Below are 14564 nucleotides of genomic sequence, written 5' to 3' on the forward strand. Positions count from 1 at the left end.
AATATATCTATGTAACAAAAAGGAATCTTTCAAAAGTATTCCATCTTGGCGTTTTTCCTATTTTGTTGCATTACAATAGCTATATAATACGAGTATCTAATAACAATGAAGATGGTATAGTGCCACCAGAAAACAAAGATGTTCTACTTCTATTTGAGTTTCCATACAAAACAGTGTCCTGACACACTTCATCACACTGATGTAATACATCTCACATAGACTGTTTAGGAATAGAAACAAGGTAGTCTTTCTCAGAAGCTCAGTGTCTGCATCCCAACGGCACCCTATTCCCTATATAGTGCACTACATTTGACCAGAGCCCTAAGGACCCTGGTTTAAAGTAGTGCACTAGAAAGTGAATAGGCTGGTATTTGGAACACAACAGCCATTATTGTCCCAGACAGTAGTCTCACTTTATGAAGGAAGTGCTCTTTGCCAATCGCTCCGACTTTCCCGACGTAGTTGATGAAGCCGACGTTTCCCTCTGTGGCTCCGTAACATTCACAGACACGGATGTCACCAAAACGCTGCAGGAACTCTGACCAGGTGTCTGCTCTAAGCCCGTTACCCAGGGCCAGACGTACCTTGTGATGCCTGTCATTATCTTTCTGAGGAGAGAAGAGGACAGCAGAGGAGAGAAGAGGACAGGAGAGAGGTGAGAGGTGAGGAGAGGTGAGAGAAGAGGAGAAAAGAGGTGAGGAGAGAGGAGGAGTGGAGAGGAGAGGGGATAGGATGTACAGGCATTTGGTTTACATTGATTAATGATTTAATACTATCAGCCCATTTATTTAGGATCTTTAATGGTCTGAATGATGAAAGTAACAGGAGTGTTTCAGTACCTTGGGTGAGTTACAGAGGTACCTCATGATCTCTCCTATGTACTGGATCACTGTCACCTTGTGTTTCCTGCAGTCATCCCAGAAGTTAGAGGCAGAGAATTTACGCCTCAGGACAACGGTGCTGCCTGAGAGGAGAAGATAAAGCACCAACATTCAACAGAGCTCACAACCTCATGGACAAACAAACTAACTCACAAAATGATTACCTAACTAACTAACTCACTAACTGACTAAATGATTGCCTAACAAACTAACTCACTAACTGACTAAATTATTTCCTAACAAACTAACAAACTTGCTGACAAAATGATTACCTAAATAACTTACTGACTAAATGATTACCTAACTAACTAACTAACTCACTGACTGGCTAAATGATTACCTAACTAACTAACTCACTGACTGGCTAAATGATTACCTAACAAACTAACTCACTAACTGACTAAATTATTTCCTAACAAACTAACAAACTTGCTGACAAAATGATTACCTAAATAACTTACTGACTAAATGATTACCTAACTAACTAACTAACTCACTGACTGGCTAAATGATTACCTAACTAACTAACTCACTGACTGGCTAAATGATTACCTAACAAACTAACTCACTGACTGACTAAATGATTACCTAACAAACTAAATCACTAAGTGACTAAATGATTACCTAACAAACTAACGAACTGACTGACAAAATAATCACCTAACTAACTAGCTAACTCACTGCCTGGCTAAATGATTAACTAACTCACTAGCTAACTCACTGACAGACTAAATGATTACACAACTAACTCACTGACTGACTAAATGATTACCTAACTAATTAACTGACTGACTAGATGATTACCTAACTAACTAACAAACTAACTGACTAACTAAATGATTACCTAACAAACTAACTTACTGACTGACTAAATGATTACCTAACTAATTAACTGACTGACTAGATGATAACCTAACTAACTAACTAACTAAGTCACTGACTGACTAAATTATTACCTAACAAACTAACTCACTGACTGACTAAATTATTACCTAACAAACTAACTCACTGACTGACTAAATTATTACCTTACTATCTAACTCACTAACTGACTAAATTATTACCTTACTAACTAACTAACGAACTAACTGACTAAAGCAGTCGCCTCTGAATGGTTCTGGTTAGGGCCAGGAGTTGTTCCTGACCATGTGACTGGACCAGGAAGGAATAACTCTGGGCCCTAGTTAAAGGCTACAGCACCACTATGGCCTAGGAGTTTTTCCTGGTTGATTTGAGAGTCTAAGGTCATTATTGACATAAACAGCTTGGAACTCTGTGTCTCAAATGTAACCCTATTCCCTATATAGTGCACTACTTTTGACCAGAGCCATATAGACCCTGGTCAAAAAACAAAAGTAGTGCACTATAAAGGGAATAGGATGCCATTTTGAATGCACTCAGGAACTTTGGAACTGGAAGTACTAGAAGTCACCTCAGAGCCAAGTCACCTCTACTCCAATGCCCAGAGTAAAGAGACACTCCATTAAACAACCCTTAGTAAACCCTGGTCAACATCATAACAACGTTATTACACATGACGGCCCTCAAATAACATGGAACGTGTAGTCAGAGACATTTGCATTTTATATCTTCATCATCAGTGCCAAGTCAGGAGTGATTTTTACAGAGAATTTCAATTATTATGTTTTTCTCTCTCCATTTGCATTCCATTTGAATGTAGTCATTGTAATTGCTAGAGATGGCATGGAACCAGTTCTGAAGCAGTTCTGAACCAGATCTAGAGAAGTTCTGAACCAGTTCTGAACCAGATCTAAAGAAGATCTGAACAAGTTCTGAACCAGTTCTGAACCAGATCTAGAGAAGTTCTGAACCAGTTCTGAACCAGATCTAAAGAAGTTCTGAACCAGTTTTTAAGAAGTTCGGAACTAGTTCTGAACCAGTTCTGAACCAGATCTAAAGAAGTTCTGAACCTGTTCTGAACCAGTTCTGAACCAGATCTAAAGAAGTTCTGAACCAGTTTTTAAGAAGTTCTGAACTAGTTCTGAACCAGTTCTGAACCAGATCTAAAGAAGTTCTGAACCTGTTCTGAACCAGTTCTGAACCAGATCTAAAGAAATTCTGAACCAGTTTTTAAGAAGTTCTGAACTAGTTCTGAACCAGTTCTGAACCAGATCTAAAGAAGTTCTGAACCTGTTCTGAACCAGTTCTGAACCAGATCTAAAGAAATTCTGAACCAGTTTTTAAGAAGTTCTGAACTAGTTCTGAACCAGTTCTGAACCAGATCTAAAGAAGTTCTGAACCAGATCTGAACCAGATATAGAGAAGTTCTGAACCAGATCTAAAGAAGTTCTGAACCAGATCTAGAGAAGTTCTGAACCAGTTCTGAACCAGATCTAAAGACGTTCTGAACCAGTTCTTAAGAAGTTCTGAACTAGTTTAGTTCTTCACACCTCTTCATATCTTTCTCCCATATACTGCACTACTATGTTATCCATTCAGGAATTGAACCCACGACCTGGCGACTGCGAGAACAACACTCTCACCAACTGTGCCATACAGTACAGTAGTGTACCTCTCTCTATGGCTCCAGTTAAACCCATTATGAAGCCGGCGGTGTGGTAGAGAGGCAGGTAGATGTAGATGACATCATCAGAGACCACACCTGAGATGGCCTGCATTGAGGAGGCCATGTACAGCCTCTCATGTGTGATCACCGCAGCCTTCGGCAGACCTGAGGACGAGACAACAGGAAGGGGAGGAAACAGAGAATCAAGGCTGATGAAAATCTCAAAAGGTACCTTATATTTATGACCAATCAGAGTTGTGTAATCTAAAAATATTTACCTGTCTGCCATAAACATCAGTAGTATTCTATTTAATTCACACTACAGGGCCAACCAGAGTCATACTGGTCTGGACATCAGTAGTATTCTATTTAATTCACACTACAGGGCCAACCAGAGTCATACTGATCTGGACATCAGTAGTATTATGTCTAATTCACACTACAGGGCTGACCAGAGTCATACTGTACTGGTCTGGACATTTTATTTTTCACATTGTTCTTTCTAGCAGACTTCCTGCAACTATGCTGGATGCATAACCAGGCCAGTCCAGTCCAGCTTGGTTTGGCCCAGCTTACCTGTAGTTCCTGACGTATAGATGTAGAGGGCAGGGCTCTTTAAGGTGACCTTTGACCTGAGCTGTGGGTCCAGAGGTTGATCTGAGGCCTGCTGTATTCTGCTGCTGCTCAGAGTATTCACTCCCTCCGTCACACACTTCTCCTCCTCCTCACCCAGCACAAACACACTTACACTCTGCTCCCTCAGTGTGGGGAGAACCTCCTCTACCGCTCCACGCAACTCTGGGGGAGGAGAGAGTGAGGGACACAGACAGAGCAAGCATGAGACAGAATCCTATTAATTCGGGCCTGTGCACTACTAGCACTGCCTCCCACTAGCTGCATAGAGGGAAAGGAGGATACCTAGTCAGTTGTACAACTGAATGCATTGAACTTCCACATTTAACCCAACCCCTCTGAATCAGAGAGGCTGACATAATCAACATCCACGTTTTCAGCGTCCAGGGAACAGTGGGTTAACTGCCTTGCTCAGGAGCAGAACTACAGATTTGTACCTTGTAAGTTCGGGAATTCGATCTAGCAACCTTTCGGTTACTGGCCCAACGCTCTAACCACTAGGCTACCTTTCGGTTACTGGCCCAACGCTCTAACCACTAGCCTACATATCGGTTACTGGCACAACGCTCTAACCACTAGGCTCCATATCGGTTACTGGCCCAACTCTCTAACCACTAGCCTACATATCGGTTACTGGCCCAACGCTCTAACCACTAGGCTACCTTTCGGTTACTGGCCCAACGCTCTAACCACTAGCCTACATATCGGTTACTGGCACAACACTCTAACCACTAGGCTCCATATCGGTTACTGGCCCAACTCTCTAACCACTAGCCTACATATCGGTTACTGGCCCAACGCGCTAACCTACATATCGGTTACTGGCCCAACGCTCTAACCACTGGCCTACATATCGGTTACTGGTCCAACGCTCTAACCACTAGCCTACATATCGGTTACTGGCCCAACGCTCTAACCACTAGGCTACATATCGTTTACTGGCCCAACACTCTAACCACTAGCCTACATATCGGTTACTGGCCCAACGCTCTAACCACTAGCCTACATATCGTTTACTGGCCCAACGCTCTAACCACTAGCCTACATATCGGTTACTGGCCCAATGCTCTAACCACTAGCCTACATATCGGTTACTGGCCCAACGCTCTAACCACTAGCCTACATATCGGTTACTGGCCCAACGCTCTAACCACTAGCCTACATATCGGTTACTGGCCCAACGCTCTAACCACTAGCCTACATATCGGTTACTGGCCCAACGCTCTAACCACTAGCCTACATATCGGTTACTGGCCCAACGCTCTAACCACTAGCCTACATATCGGTTACTGGCCCAACGCTCTAACCACTAGCCTACATATCGGTTACTGGCCCAACACTCTACCCACTAGGCTACATATCGGTTACTGGCCCAATGCTCTACCCACTAGGCTACATATCGGTTACTGGCCCAATGCTCTACCCACTAGGCTACATATCGGTTACTGGCCCAACACTCTACCCACTAGGCTACATATCGGTTACTGGCCCAACGCTCTACCCACTAGGCTACATATCGGTTACTGGCCCAACGCTCTAACCACTAGGCTACCTGCCGATCTAGACACCATAGGTCTCTACACTAGTTATTATAGATATATTAATTATTATTCAAAATAGCTGTATTAACAATGATATTGTAAACGGCAACACCAAGGTAAGTGGGCTGGACTTACCTGAAGCAGCCAGGAGCACGTTGGTTCCACAGCAGGTGAAACAGTGCAATAAGGACTTGGACCTGATGTTGTAGTTGAGCAGAGCGGCAGTACATCCAAGTTTAGCCAGGGCCAGCCAGATAAACACATACATGGGCTCGTTACCCATGAAGAGCGCGACAGTGTCCCCTTCCTTCACGCTGGCGTGCTGTGAGAGCGCCCGGGCCAACTTGTTGCTCTGCTTGTCAACATCCCGGTATGTATACGAACTCTTCTCGAATACAATAAACTGTTTGTTGGGGTGTTTTTTGACCTTATCGAGAAAACAGTCCAGCATGCTGTAGAACGGTTTGCTCCTCTTGATTCTGTTAATTCGTAACCCGAGTAAGATGCAAGTTACTGTATAGCGCAGGTCCTGCGTAAAATAAGGATTTCTGAGATAAAGGAAGAGTGGCAGTATAGCCAATCCTGCCAAAATGGTATATAATAACACGTACATATTGAAAGTTAAGGTCTACTTCTTTGTGATTGTCAATAAAAGGTATTGTCTTCTTGGCCGTGCTGTTTAAGAAAGTAACAGGTTATTGCAACACCTCCAATCCACAACTCTCCACGACCTTTGGACGCATGTAGGCGTGAAATCCCCAACAGCCAATGACGTTGCGAAGACTATAAAGTAAGGAAGTAGTAGGATATTCTATTCTTCTAATTATGACCATGGCAGTGTCATGTTACAGACCCACACCTCTAGGGCATTGACCTCCATGGGCAGACTGGCCATCTGGCATATTTTGCCTATTGGGCCAGTCTAACTTTATTTTTCGGGTCACAAGGGAAATGATCTGGATAATAATGGGAGAAAATTTAAAATATGGCCCTATGTTGGAAATGCCGGAGCTGATTTCTGGTCCCAGTTTACCCCTGCTGACCTCTATCCATAGATCTATATAATTTCTCATTGTTTGAGAGTAGACATTTGTATTGTGTTATGGCCTGTGGGGCTGTAACAGCATAGGCAGGCTACATGCCGGTCCTGTTGGGAGAGTCAGAAGGCTCAAACATCCGTTTTTATTACATTGTAATAAATCTCAGCAACATTTGTTCAATCACTGTCTCTGTGTTCATGGCTGTGGGTTTTACATTAGACCATGGCTTCATGAATACATCAACCAACATATCAGTTTTCATTCTTTTATTTCCTATTTGTGTAAAAGGGTTTCATTGTTGACCCCTGTCTTCTACCAGGGGTATTCAACTGCACCAGGGCCAGACTACTGGTTTTCTGTTCCACCTGATCATTCATTGCACCCACCAGGTCCCAGGTCTAAAATAATCACGGATATGAACAATAGATTTTTTTTAAAGCAGTGAAACTGTCTTCGATGCCCAGATATGAATTTGAGGGTGGTATACAGCCAATATCATTGCCCTGACTCCTGGACAAGGTGTAGGCTCTACCTAGTCTACATAGATGTAATATCATTGCCCTGACCCCTGGACAAGGTGTAGGCTCTACCTAGTCTATATAGATGTAATATCTGCTCTCTGACCCCTGGTCAAGGTGTAGGCTCTACCTAGTCTATATAGATGTAATATCTGCTCTCTGACCCCTGGTCAAGGTGTAGGCTCTACCTAGTCTATATAGATGTAATATCTGCTCTCTGACCCCTGGACAAGGTGTAGGCTCTACCTAGTCTATATAGATGTAAAATCTGCTCTCTGTTGCAGACAGTACTTTTGACCAGGGTCCTACTTCCTGTATAGTGAACTACTTTTGACCAGGGTCCTACTTCCTGTATAGGGAACTACTTTTGACCAGGGTCCTACTTCCTGTATAGTGAACTACTTTTGACCAGGGTCCTACTTCCTGTTTTGTGAAATACTTTTGACCAGGGTCTTATTTCCTGTATAGTGATCTACATTTTACTATCTGGCCCTTAGGGCTCTGATCGAATGTAGTGCACTATACGTGTATAGGGAAAAGGGTCCCAATTGGGATGCAGCCCTACTCAATAATCAAACCGTTATCATCCAGCCAGTTGTTGCTGTGCTGTTGCTGAGAAACTCCAACTGGAGGAATGAGGCCCCCAGTCGAGGACTGCTCAGAAACCCCAACTGGAGGAATGAGGCCTCCAGTCGAGGACTGCTCAGAAACCCCAACTGGAGGAATGAGGCCCCCAGTCGAGGACTGCTCAGAAACACTAACTGGAGGGCTAAGATTAAATCATACTACACCGGCTCTGACGCTCGTCGGGTGTGGCAGGGATTACAAACTATTACAGACTGCAAAGGGAAGCATAGCCTCGATCTGCCCAGTGACACGAACCTACCAGACGAGCTAAATCACTTCTATGCTTAGAGGCAAGTAACACTGAGGCATGCATGAGAGCATCAGCTGTTCCGGACGACTGTGTGATCACGCTCTCTGTAGCCGACGTGAGTAAGACCTTTAAACAGGTCAACATACACAAGGCTGCGGGGCCAGACGGATTACCAGGACGTGTGCTCCGGGCATGTGCTGACCAACTGGCAGGTGTCTTCACTGACATTTTCAACATGTCCCTGATTGAGTCTGTAATACCAACATGTTTCAAGCAGACCACCATAGTCCCTGTGCCCAAGAACACAAAGGCAACCTGCCTAAATGACTACAGACCCGTAGCACTCACATCCATAGCCATGAAGTGCTTTGAAAGGCTGGTAATGGCTCACATCAACACCATTATCCCAGAAACCCTAGACCCACTCCAATTTGCATACCGCCCAAACAGATCCACTTTTGATGCAATCTCTATTGCACTCCACACTGCCCTTTCCCACCTGGACAAAAGGAACATCTATGTGAGAATGCTATTCATTGACTACAGCTCAGCGTTCAACACCATAGTACCCTCAAAGCTAATCACTAAGCTAAGGAACCTGTGAATAAACACCTCCCTCTACAACTGAATCCTGGACTTCCTAACAGGCCAACCCCAGGTGGTGAGGGTAGGTAGCAACACATCTGCCACGCTGATCCTCAACACTGGAGCTCCCCAGGGGTGCGTGCTCAGTCCCCTCCTGTACTCCCTATTCACCCACGACTGCATGGCCAGGCATGACTCCAACACCATCATTAAGTTTGCAGACGACACAACAGTGGTAGGCCTGATCATCGACAACGACGAGACAGCCTATAGGGAGGAGGTCAGAGACCTGGCCCGGGTGGTGCCAGAATAGCAACCTATCCCTCAACGTAACCAAGACTAAGGAGATGATTGTGGACTACAGGAAAAGGAGCACCGAGCACGCCCCCATTCTCATCGACGGGGCTGTAGTGGAGCAGGTTGAGAGCTTCAAGTTCCTTGGTGTCCACATCAACAACAAACTAGAATAATCCAAACACACCAAGACAGTCGTGAAGAGGGCACGACAAAGTCTATTCCCCCTCAGGAAACTAAAAAGATTTGGCATGGGTGCTGAGATCCTCAAAATGTTCTACAGCTGCATCGAGAGCATCCTGACCGGTTGCATCACTGCCTGGTACGGCAATTGCTCGGCCTCCAACCGCAAGGCACTTCAGAGGGTAGTGCGTACGGCCCAGTAGTGTGTACTGCCCAGTAGTGCGTACGGCCCATCCAGGACCTCTACACCAGAAGGTGCCAGAGGAAGGCCGTAAAATTGTAACGACCCCAGCCACCCCAGTCATAGACTGTTCTCTCTACTACCGCATGGCAAGCGGTACCGGAGTGCCAAGTCTAGGACAAAAAGGGTTCTCAACCGTTTTTACCCCCAAGCCATAAGACTCCTGAACAGGTAACCAAATGGTTACCCGGACTATCTGCATTGTGTGCCACCCCCCCAACCCCTCTTTTAAGCTGCTGCTACTCTCTGTTCATCATATATGCATAGTCACTTTAACCATACCTACATGTACATTCCACCGCAATAAGCCTGACTAACCGGTGTCTGTAAATAGCCTTGCTACTCTTATTTTCAAATGTCTTTTTACTGTTGTTTTATTTTTTTACTTAACTATACACACCTTTTTTTCGCACTTGGTTAGAGCCTGTAAGTAGCATTTCACTGTGACCTGTTGTATTTAGCGCATGTGACAAATAAACTTTGATTTGGAGGAATGAGGTCCCCAGTCAAGGACTGCAGAGGTAGCTTTCCCCCAAATGGCACCCTATTCCCTATATGATAGTGAACTCCTTTTCACAAGGGTTCATAGGGCTCTAGTCAAAAGTAGTTCACTATAGGAAATGGGGTGTAATATTGGGATGCTCTTAGAACTGTCTGGAAACCAGATAACAGTTATTACTGACTGAAACAGGCTGGACTGGAAACCAGATAACAGTCATTACTGACTAAAACAGGCTGGACTGGACACCAGATAACAGTCATTACTGACTAAAACAGTCTGGACTGGAAACAAGATAACAGTCATTACTGACTAAAACAGGCTGGACTGGACACCAGATAACAGTTATTACTGACTAAAACAGACTGGACTGGATACCAGGTAACAGTTATTACTCACTAAAACAGGCTGGACTGGATACCAGATAACAGTTATTACTGACTAAAACAGACTGGACTGGATACCAGGTACCAGTTATTACTGACAAAAACAGTCCTGACTGGAAACAAGATGTCATTACTGACTAAAACAGGCTGGACTGGATACCAGATAACAGTTATTACTTACTAAAACAGGCTGGACTGGATACCAGATAACAGTCATTACTGACTAAAACAGGCTGGACTGGATACCAGATAAGTTATTACTGACTAAAACAGGCTGGACTGGATACCAGACAACAGTTATTACTGACTAAAACAGGCTGGACTGGATACCAGATAACAGTTATTACTGACTGAAACAGGCTGGACTGGATACCAGATAACAGTTATTACTGACTGAAACAGGCTGGACTGGATACCAGATAACAGTTATTACTGACTGAAACAGGCTGGACTGGATACCAGATAACAGTTATTACTGACTAAAACAGGCTGGACTGGATACCAGATAACAGTTATTACTGACTAAAACAGTCTGGACTGGAAACAAGATAACAGTCATTACTGACTAAAACAAGCTGGACTGGACACCAGATAACAGTTATTACTGACTAAAACAGACTGGACTGGATACCAGGTAACAGTTATTACTCACTAAAACAGGCTGGACTGGATACCAGATAACAGTTATTACTGACGAAAACAGACTGGACTGGATACCAGGTACCAGTTATTACTGACAAAAACAGTCCTGACTGGAAACAAGATGTCATTACTGACTAAAACAGGCTGGACTGGATACCAGATAACAGTTATTACTGACTAAAACAGGCTGGACTGGATACCAGATAACAGTCATTACTGACTAAAACAGGCTGGACTGGATACCAGATAAGTTATTACTGACTAAAACAGGCTGGACTGGATACCAGACAACAGTTATTACTGACTAAAACAGGCTGGACAGGAATTGCAGTTTTCTGGCAGTAATGAGAGTAGTTACTGTGGTTCAGAAATTGCCTTCAAAATGCAAATATTTCTCTTCATCTGTCACGCCCTGGTCCTAGTATTTTGTGTTTTCTTTATTAATTTGGTCAGGCCAGGGTGTGACATGGGTTTTGTATGTGGGATTGTGGCTTAGTGGGGTTTTCTAGGTAAGTCTATGGCTGTCTGGAGTGGTTCTCAATCAGAGGCAGTTGTCTCTGATTGGGAACCATATTTAGGCAGCCATATTCTTTGAGTGTTTCGTGAGTGATTGTTCCTGTCTTTGTGTTTGTTGTCACCAGATAGGCTGTTTAGGTTTTCGCACGGTTATTGTTTTGTTAGTTTATTCAGGTATAGTTTTCTTCATTAAAAAAACATGAATAGAAACCACGCTGCATTTTGGTCCGCCTCTCCTTCCACTCAGGAAAACCGTAACAACATCACCAAGATGGGGGCCTCTAAAATTGTCTCCAAAATGCAGCCAAGCCGACGGGCTGATAGCGCTCCCGGTCACGTCCAGCACTTAAGTTCATTTTTGATCCAGATAACCCCCTGATCTCATAACCACAAAAAGAGTCCACGCACCCCGATATGCTCCCACATAGCGTTTTTCAACACGTAGGTTGAAACAAAAGCAAAAAAATGTTGAATCTACTTTAACTTCTTGTTGACAGGTGGGCAGTATTGAGTAGCTTGGATGAATAAGGTGCCCAGAGTAAACTGCCTGCTACTCTGTCCCAGATGCTAATATATGCATATTATTAGTAGTATTGGATAGAAAACACTCTGAAGTTTCTAAAACTGTTTGAATGATGTCTGTGAGTATAACAGAACTCATATGGCAGGCGAAAACCTGAGAATAATCCACCCAGGAAGTGGGAAATCTAAGGTTTGTAGTTTTCAACTCTTTGCCATTCCAATATACAGTGTAAATGGGGTCATATTGCACTTCCTAATGCTTCCACTAGATGTCAACAGTGTTTAGAACGTTGTTTCAGGCTTCTACTGTGAAGAGGGGGCGAATGAGAGCTGATTGAGCCAGGTGTCTGGCAGAGTGCCACAGGCTCTGAGGTGCGGTCACGAGAGAGTTCTCTCTCGTTCCATTGCTTTTCTACAGACATAGGAATTCTCCAGTTGGAACATTATTGAACATTTATGATAAAAACATCCTAAAGATTGATTCTATACTTAGTTTGACACGTTTTTACGGGCTGTAATATAACTTTTTGAACTTTCCGTCCGACGTTCGGCTGGAACTGAATGCGCGTTGGATTTGTTTAAGAAACGCGCTAACAAAAGAAGCTATTTGGACATGATGATGGACATTATCGAACAAATCAAACATTTATCGTGGAACTGGGATTTCTGGGAGTGCATTCTGATGAAGATCATCAAAGGTAAGTGAATATTTATAATACTATTTCTGACTAATGTTGACTAAACAATATGGCGGATATCTTTTTGGCTGCTTTGTTGTCTGAACGCTGTACACAGATTATTGCATGGTTTGCTTTTTCCGTTAATAAAAATGAAATCTGACACAGCGGTTGTATTAAGGAGAAGTATATCTCTAATTCCATGTGTAACACTTGTATTTTCATCAACATTTATGATGAGTATTTCTGTAAATAGATGTGGCTCTCTGCACAATCACCGCATGTTTTAAACTACTGAACGTAACGCGCCAATGTAAAATGAGATTTTTTTATATAAATTGTCACGCCCTGGCCATAGAGAGACTTTTATTCTCTATTTTGGCTAGGCCAGGGTGTGACTAGGGTGGGCATTCTAGTTTCTTTATTTCTATGTTTTCTATTTCTTTGTGTTTGGCCGGGTGTGGTTCCCAATCAGAGGCAGCTGTCTATCGTTGTCTCTGATTGAGAATCATACTTAGGTAGCCTTTTCCCCATCTGGGTTTGTGGGTAGTTGTTTTCTGTTTTGTGTCTGCACCAGACAGAACTGTTTCATTTTGTTCTACTTCGTTATTTTGTTTCAGTGTTCAGTTGGAATAAATTATCATGAACACGTACCACGCTGCGCTTTGGTCCTCTTCTTCAGACGAGCGTTACATAAATATGCACTTTATCGAACAAAACATACATGTATTGTGTAACATGAAGTCATATGAGTGTCATCTGATGAAGATCAAAGGTTAGTGATGAACCTTTCTCGCCCAGGGGTTCCGCTAGCGGAACACCCACAACATTCCACTGAAAAGGCAGTGCGCAAAATTCAAAAATATATATTTTTTTAAATATGTAACTTTCACACATTAACAAGTCCAATACAGCAATTGAAAGATAAACATCTTGTTTATTCAACCCATGGTGTCCGATTTCAAAAATGATTCAGAGCGAAAGCACAACATATTATGTTAGGTGAGAGCCAAGTCACAAACACACACAGCCATTTTTTCAGCCAACGATAGGAGTTACAAAAAGCAGAAATATAGATAAAATGAATCACTAACCTTTGATTATCTTCATCAGATGACACTCATAGGACATCATGTTATACGTACATGTATTGTGTGTTTTGTTTGATAATGTGCATATATATATATATATATATATATATATATATATATATATATATATATATCGAAATCTCAGTTTACATTGGCGCGTTACGTGCAGTAATGTTTTGCTTCCAAAACATCCAGTGATTTTGCAGAAATACTCACAATAAACATTGATAAAAGATGCAAGTGTTATTCACGGAATTAAACTTATCCTCTATACAACCACTGTGTCAGATTTCAAAAAAACTTTATGGAAAAAGAATAATCTGAGAACGGCACTCAGAACCCAAAATAGCCTAAGAAATTTCCGCCATTTTGGCGTCAACAGAAGCTACAAAAAACACTATAAATATTCACTTACCTTTGAATATCTTCATCAGAAGGCACTCCCAGGAATCCCAGTTCGACAATAAATGACTGATTTGTTCCATAAAGTTCCATAAAGCCCATTTAGCCACTTGTTGTTAGCATGTTCAGCCCAGTAATCCATCTTCATGAGGCACTAGCAATTCCTCCAGACAAAGACTCAAAAAGTTCCGTTACAGGTCGTAGAAACAAGTCAAATGATGCATGCAATCCATATTTAGGATGTTTTTGTTATGTTCTGTTAATTACTGATGTCCCCTTTAAGGATGGAGCACCCTTGGTCATGCGCAGTGTTGTTCTATGTTATTCTGGTACTAACTGGTTTGAGTAAATGTGAAGCTCCAGTTCAATTGCTTGTATTCAGAGTCTTTCTTATTACATAAATAAGTACTAAGTGTTAAGACACTACAATGGCGACGAGGATGATTACCTGCAGTGTGCATCACGAATACAGATGGAGTTCGTAGGAAGAGAGGAAGATTTTGACCCTG

General features: G+C 42.7%; 1 protein-coding gene across 1 annotated transcript in view; it reads right to left on the minus strand.

Moving 5' to 3' along the window:
- LOC110514656 (long-chain fatty acid transport protein 2) overlaps nucleotides 1-6352 on the minus strand; it is a 10191-nt gene extending 3839 nt beyond the window's left edge. The window contains exons 1-5 of the mRNA XM_090223177.1: nucleotides 5718-6352; nucleotides 3985-4206; nucleotides 3415-3573; nucleotides 840-964; nucleotides 414-608 (exon numbers count right to left, since the gene is read on the minus strand). Of these exons, the coding sequence (XP_090079303.1) occupies nucleotides 414-608; nucleotides 840-964; nucleotides 3415-3573; nucleotides 3985-4206; nucleotides 5718-6195 (1179 nt within the window). The 5' untranslated portion in view covers nucleotides 6196-6352. The remainder of the gene's footprint in view (nucleotides 1-413; nucleotides 609-839; nucleotides 965-3414; nucleotides 3574-3984; nucleotides 4207-5717) is intronic.
- Nucleotides 6353-14564: the final 8212 nt, after the last annotated feature.

Source organism: Oncorhynchus mykiss, chromosome 26 (genome assembly GCF_057628025.1).
Source record: "Oncorhynchus mykiss isolate SJ-2025 chromosome 26, ASM5762802v1, whole genome shotgun sequence".
In the NCBI taxonomy this organism is placed as follows: domain Eukaryota; kingdom Metazoa; phylum Chordata; class Actinopteri; order Salmoniformes; family Salmonidae; genus Oncorhynchus; species Oncorhynchus mykiss.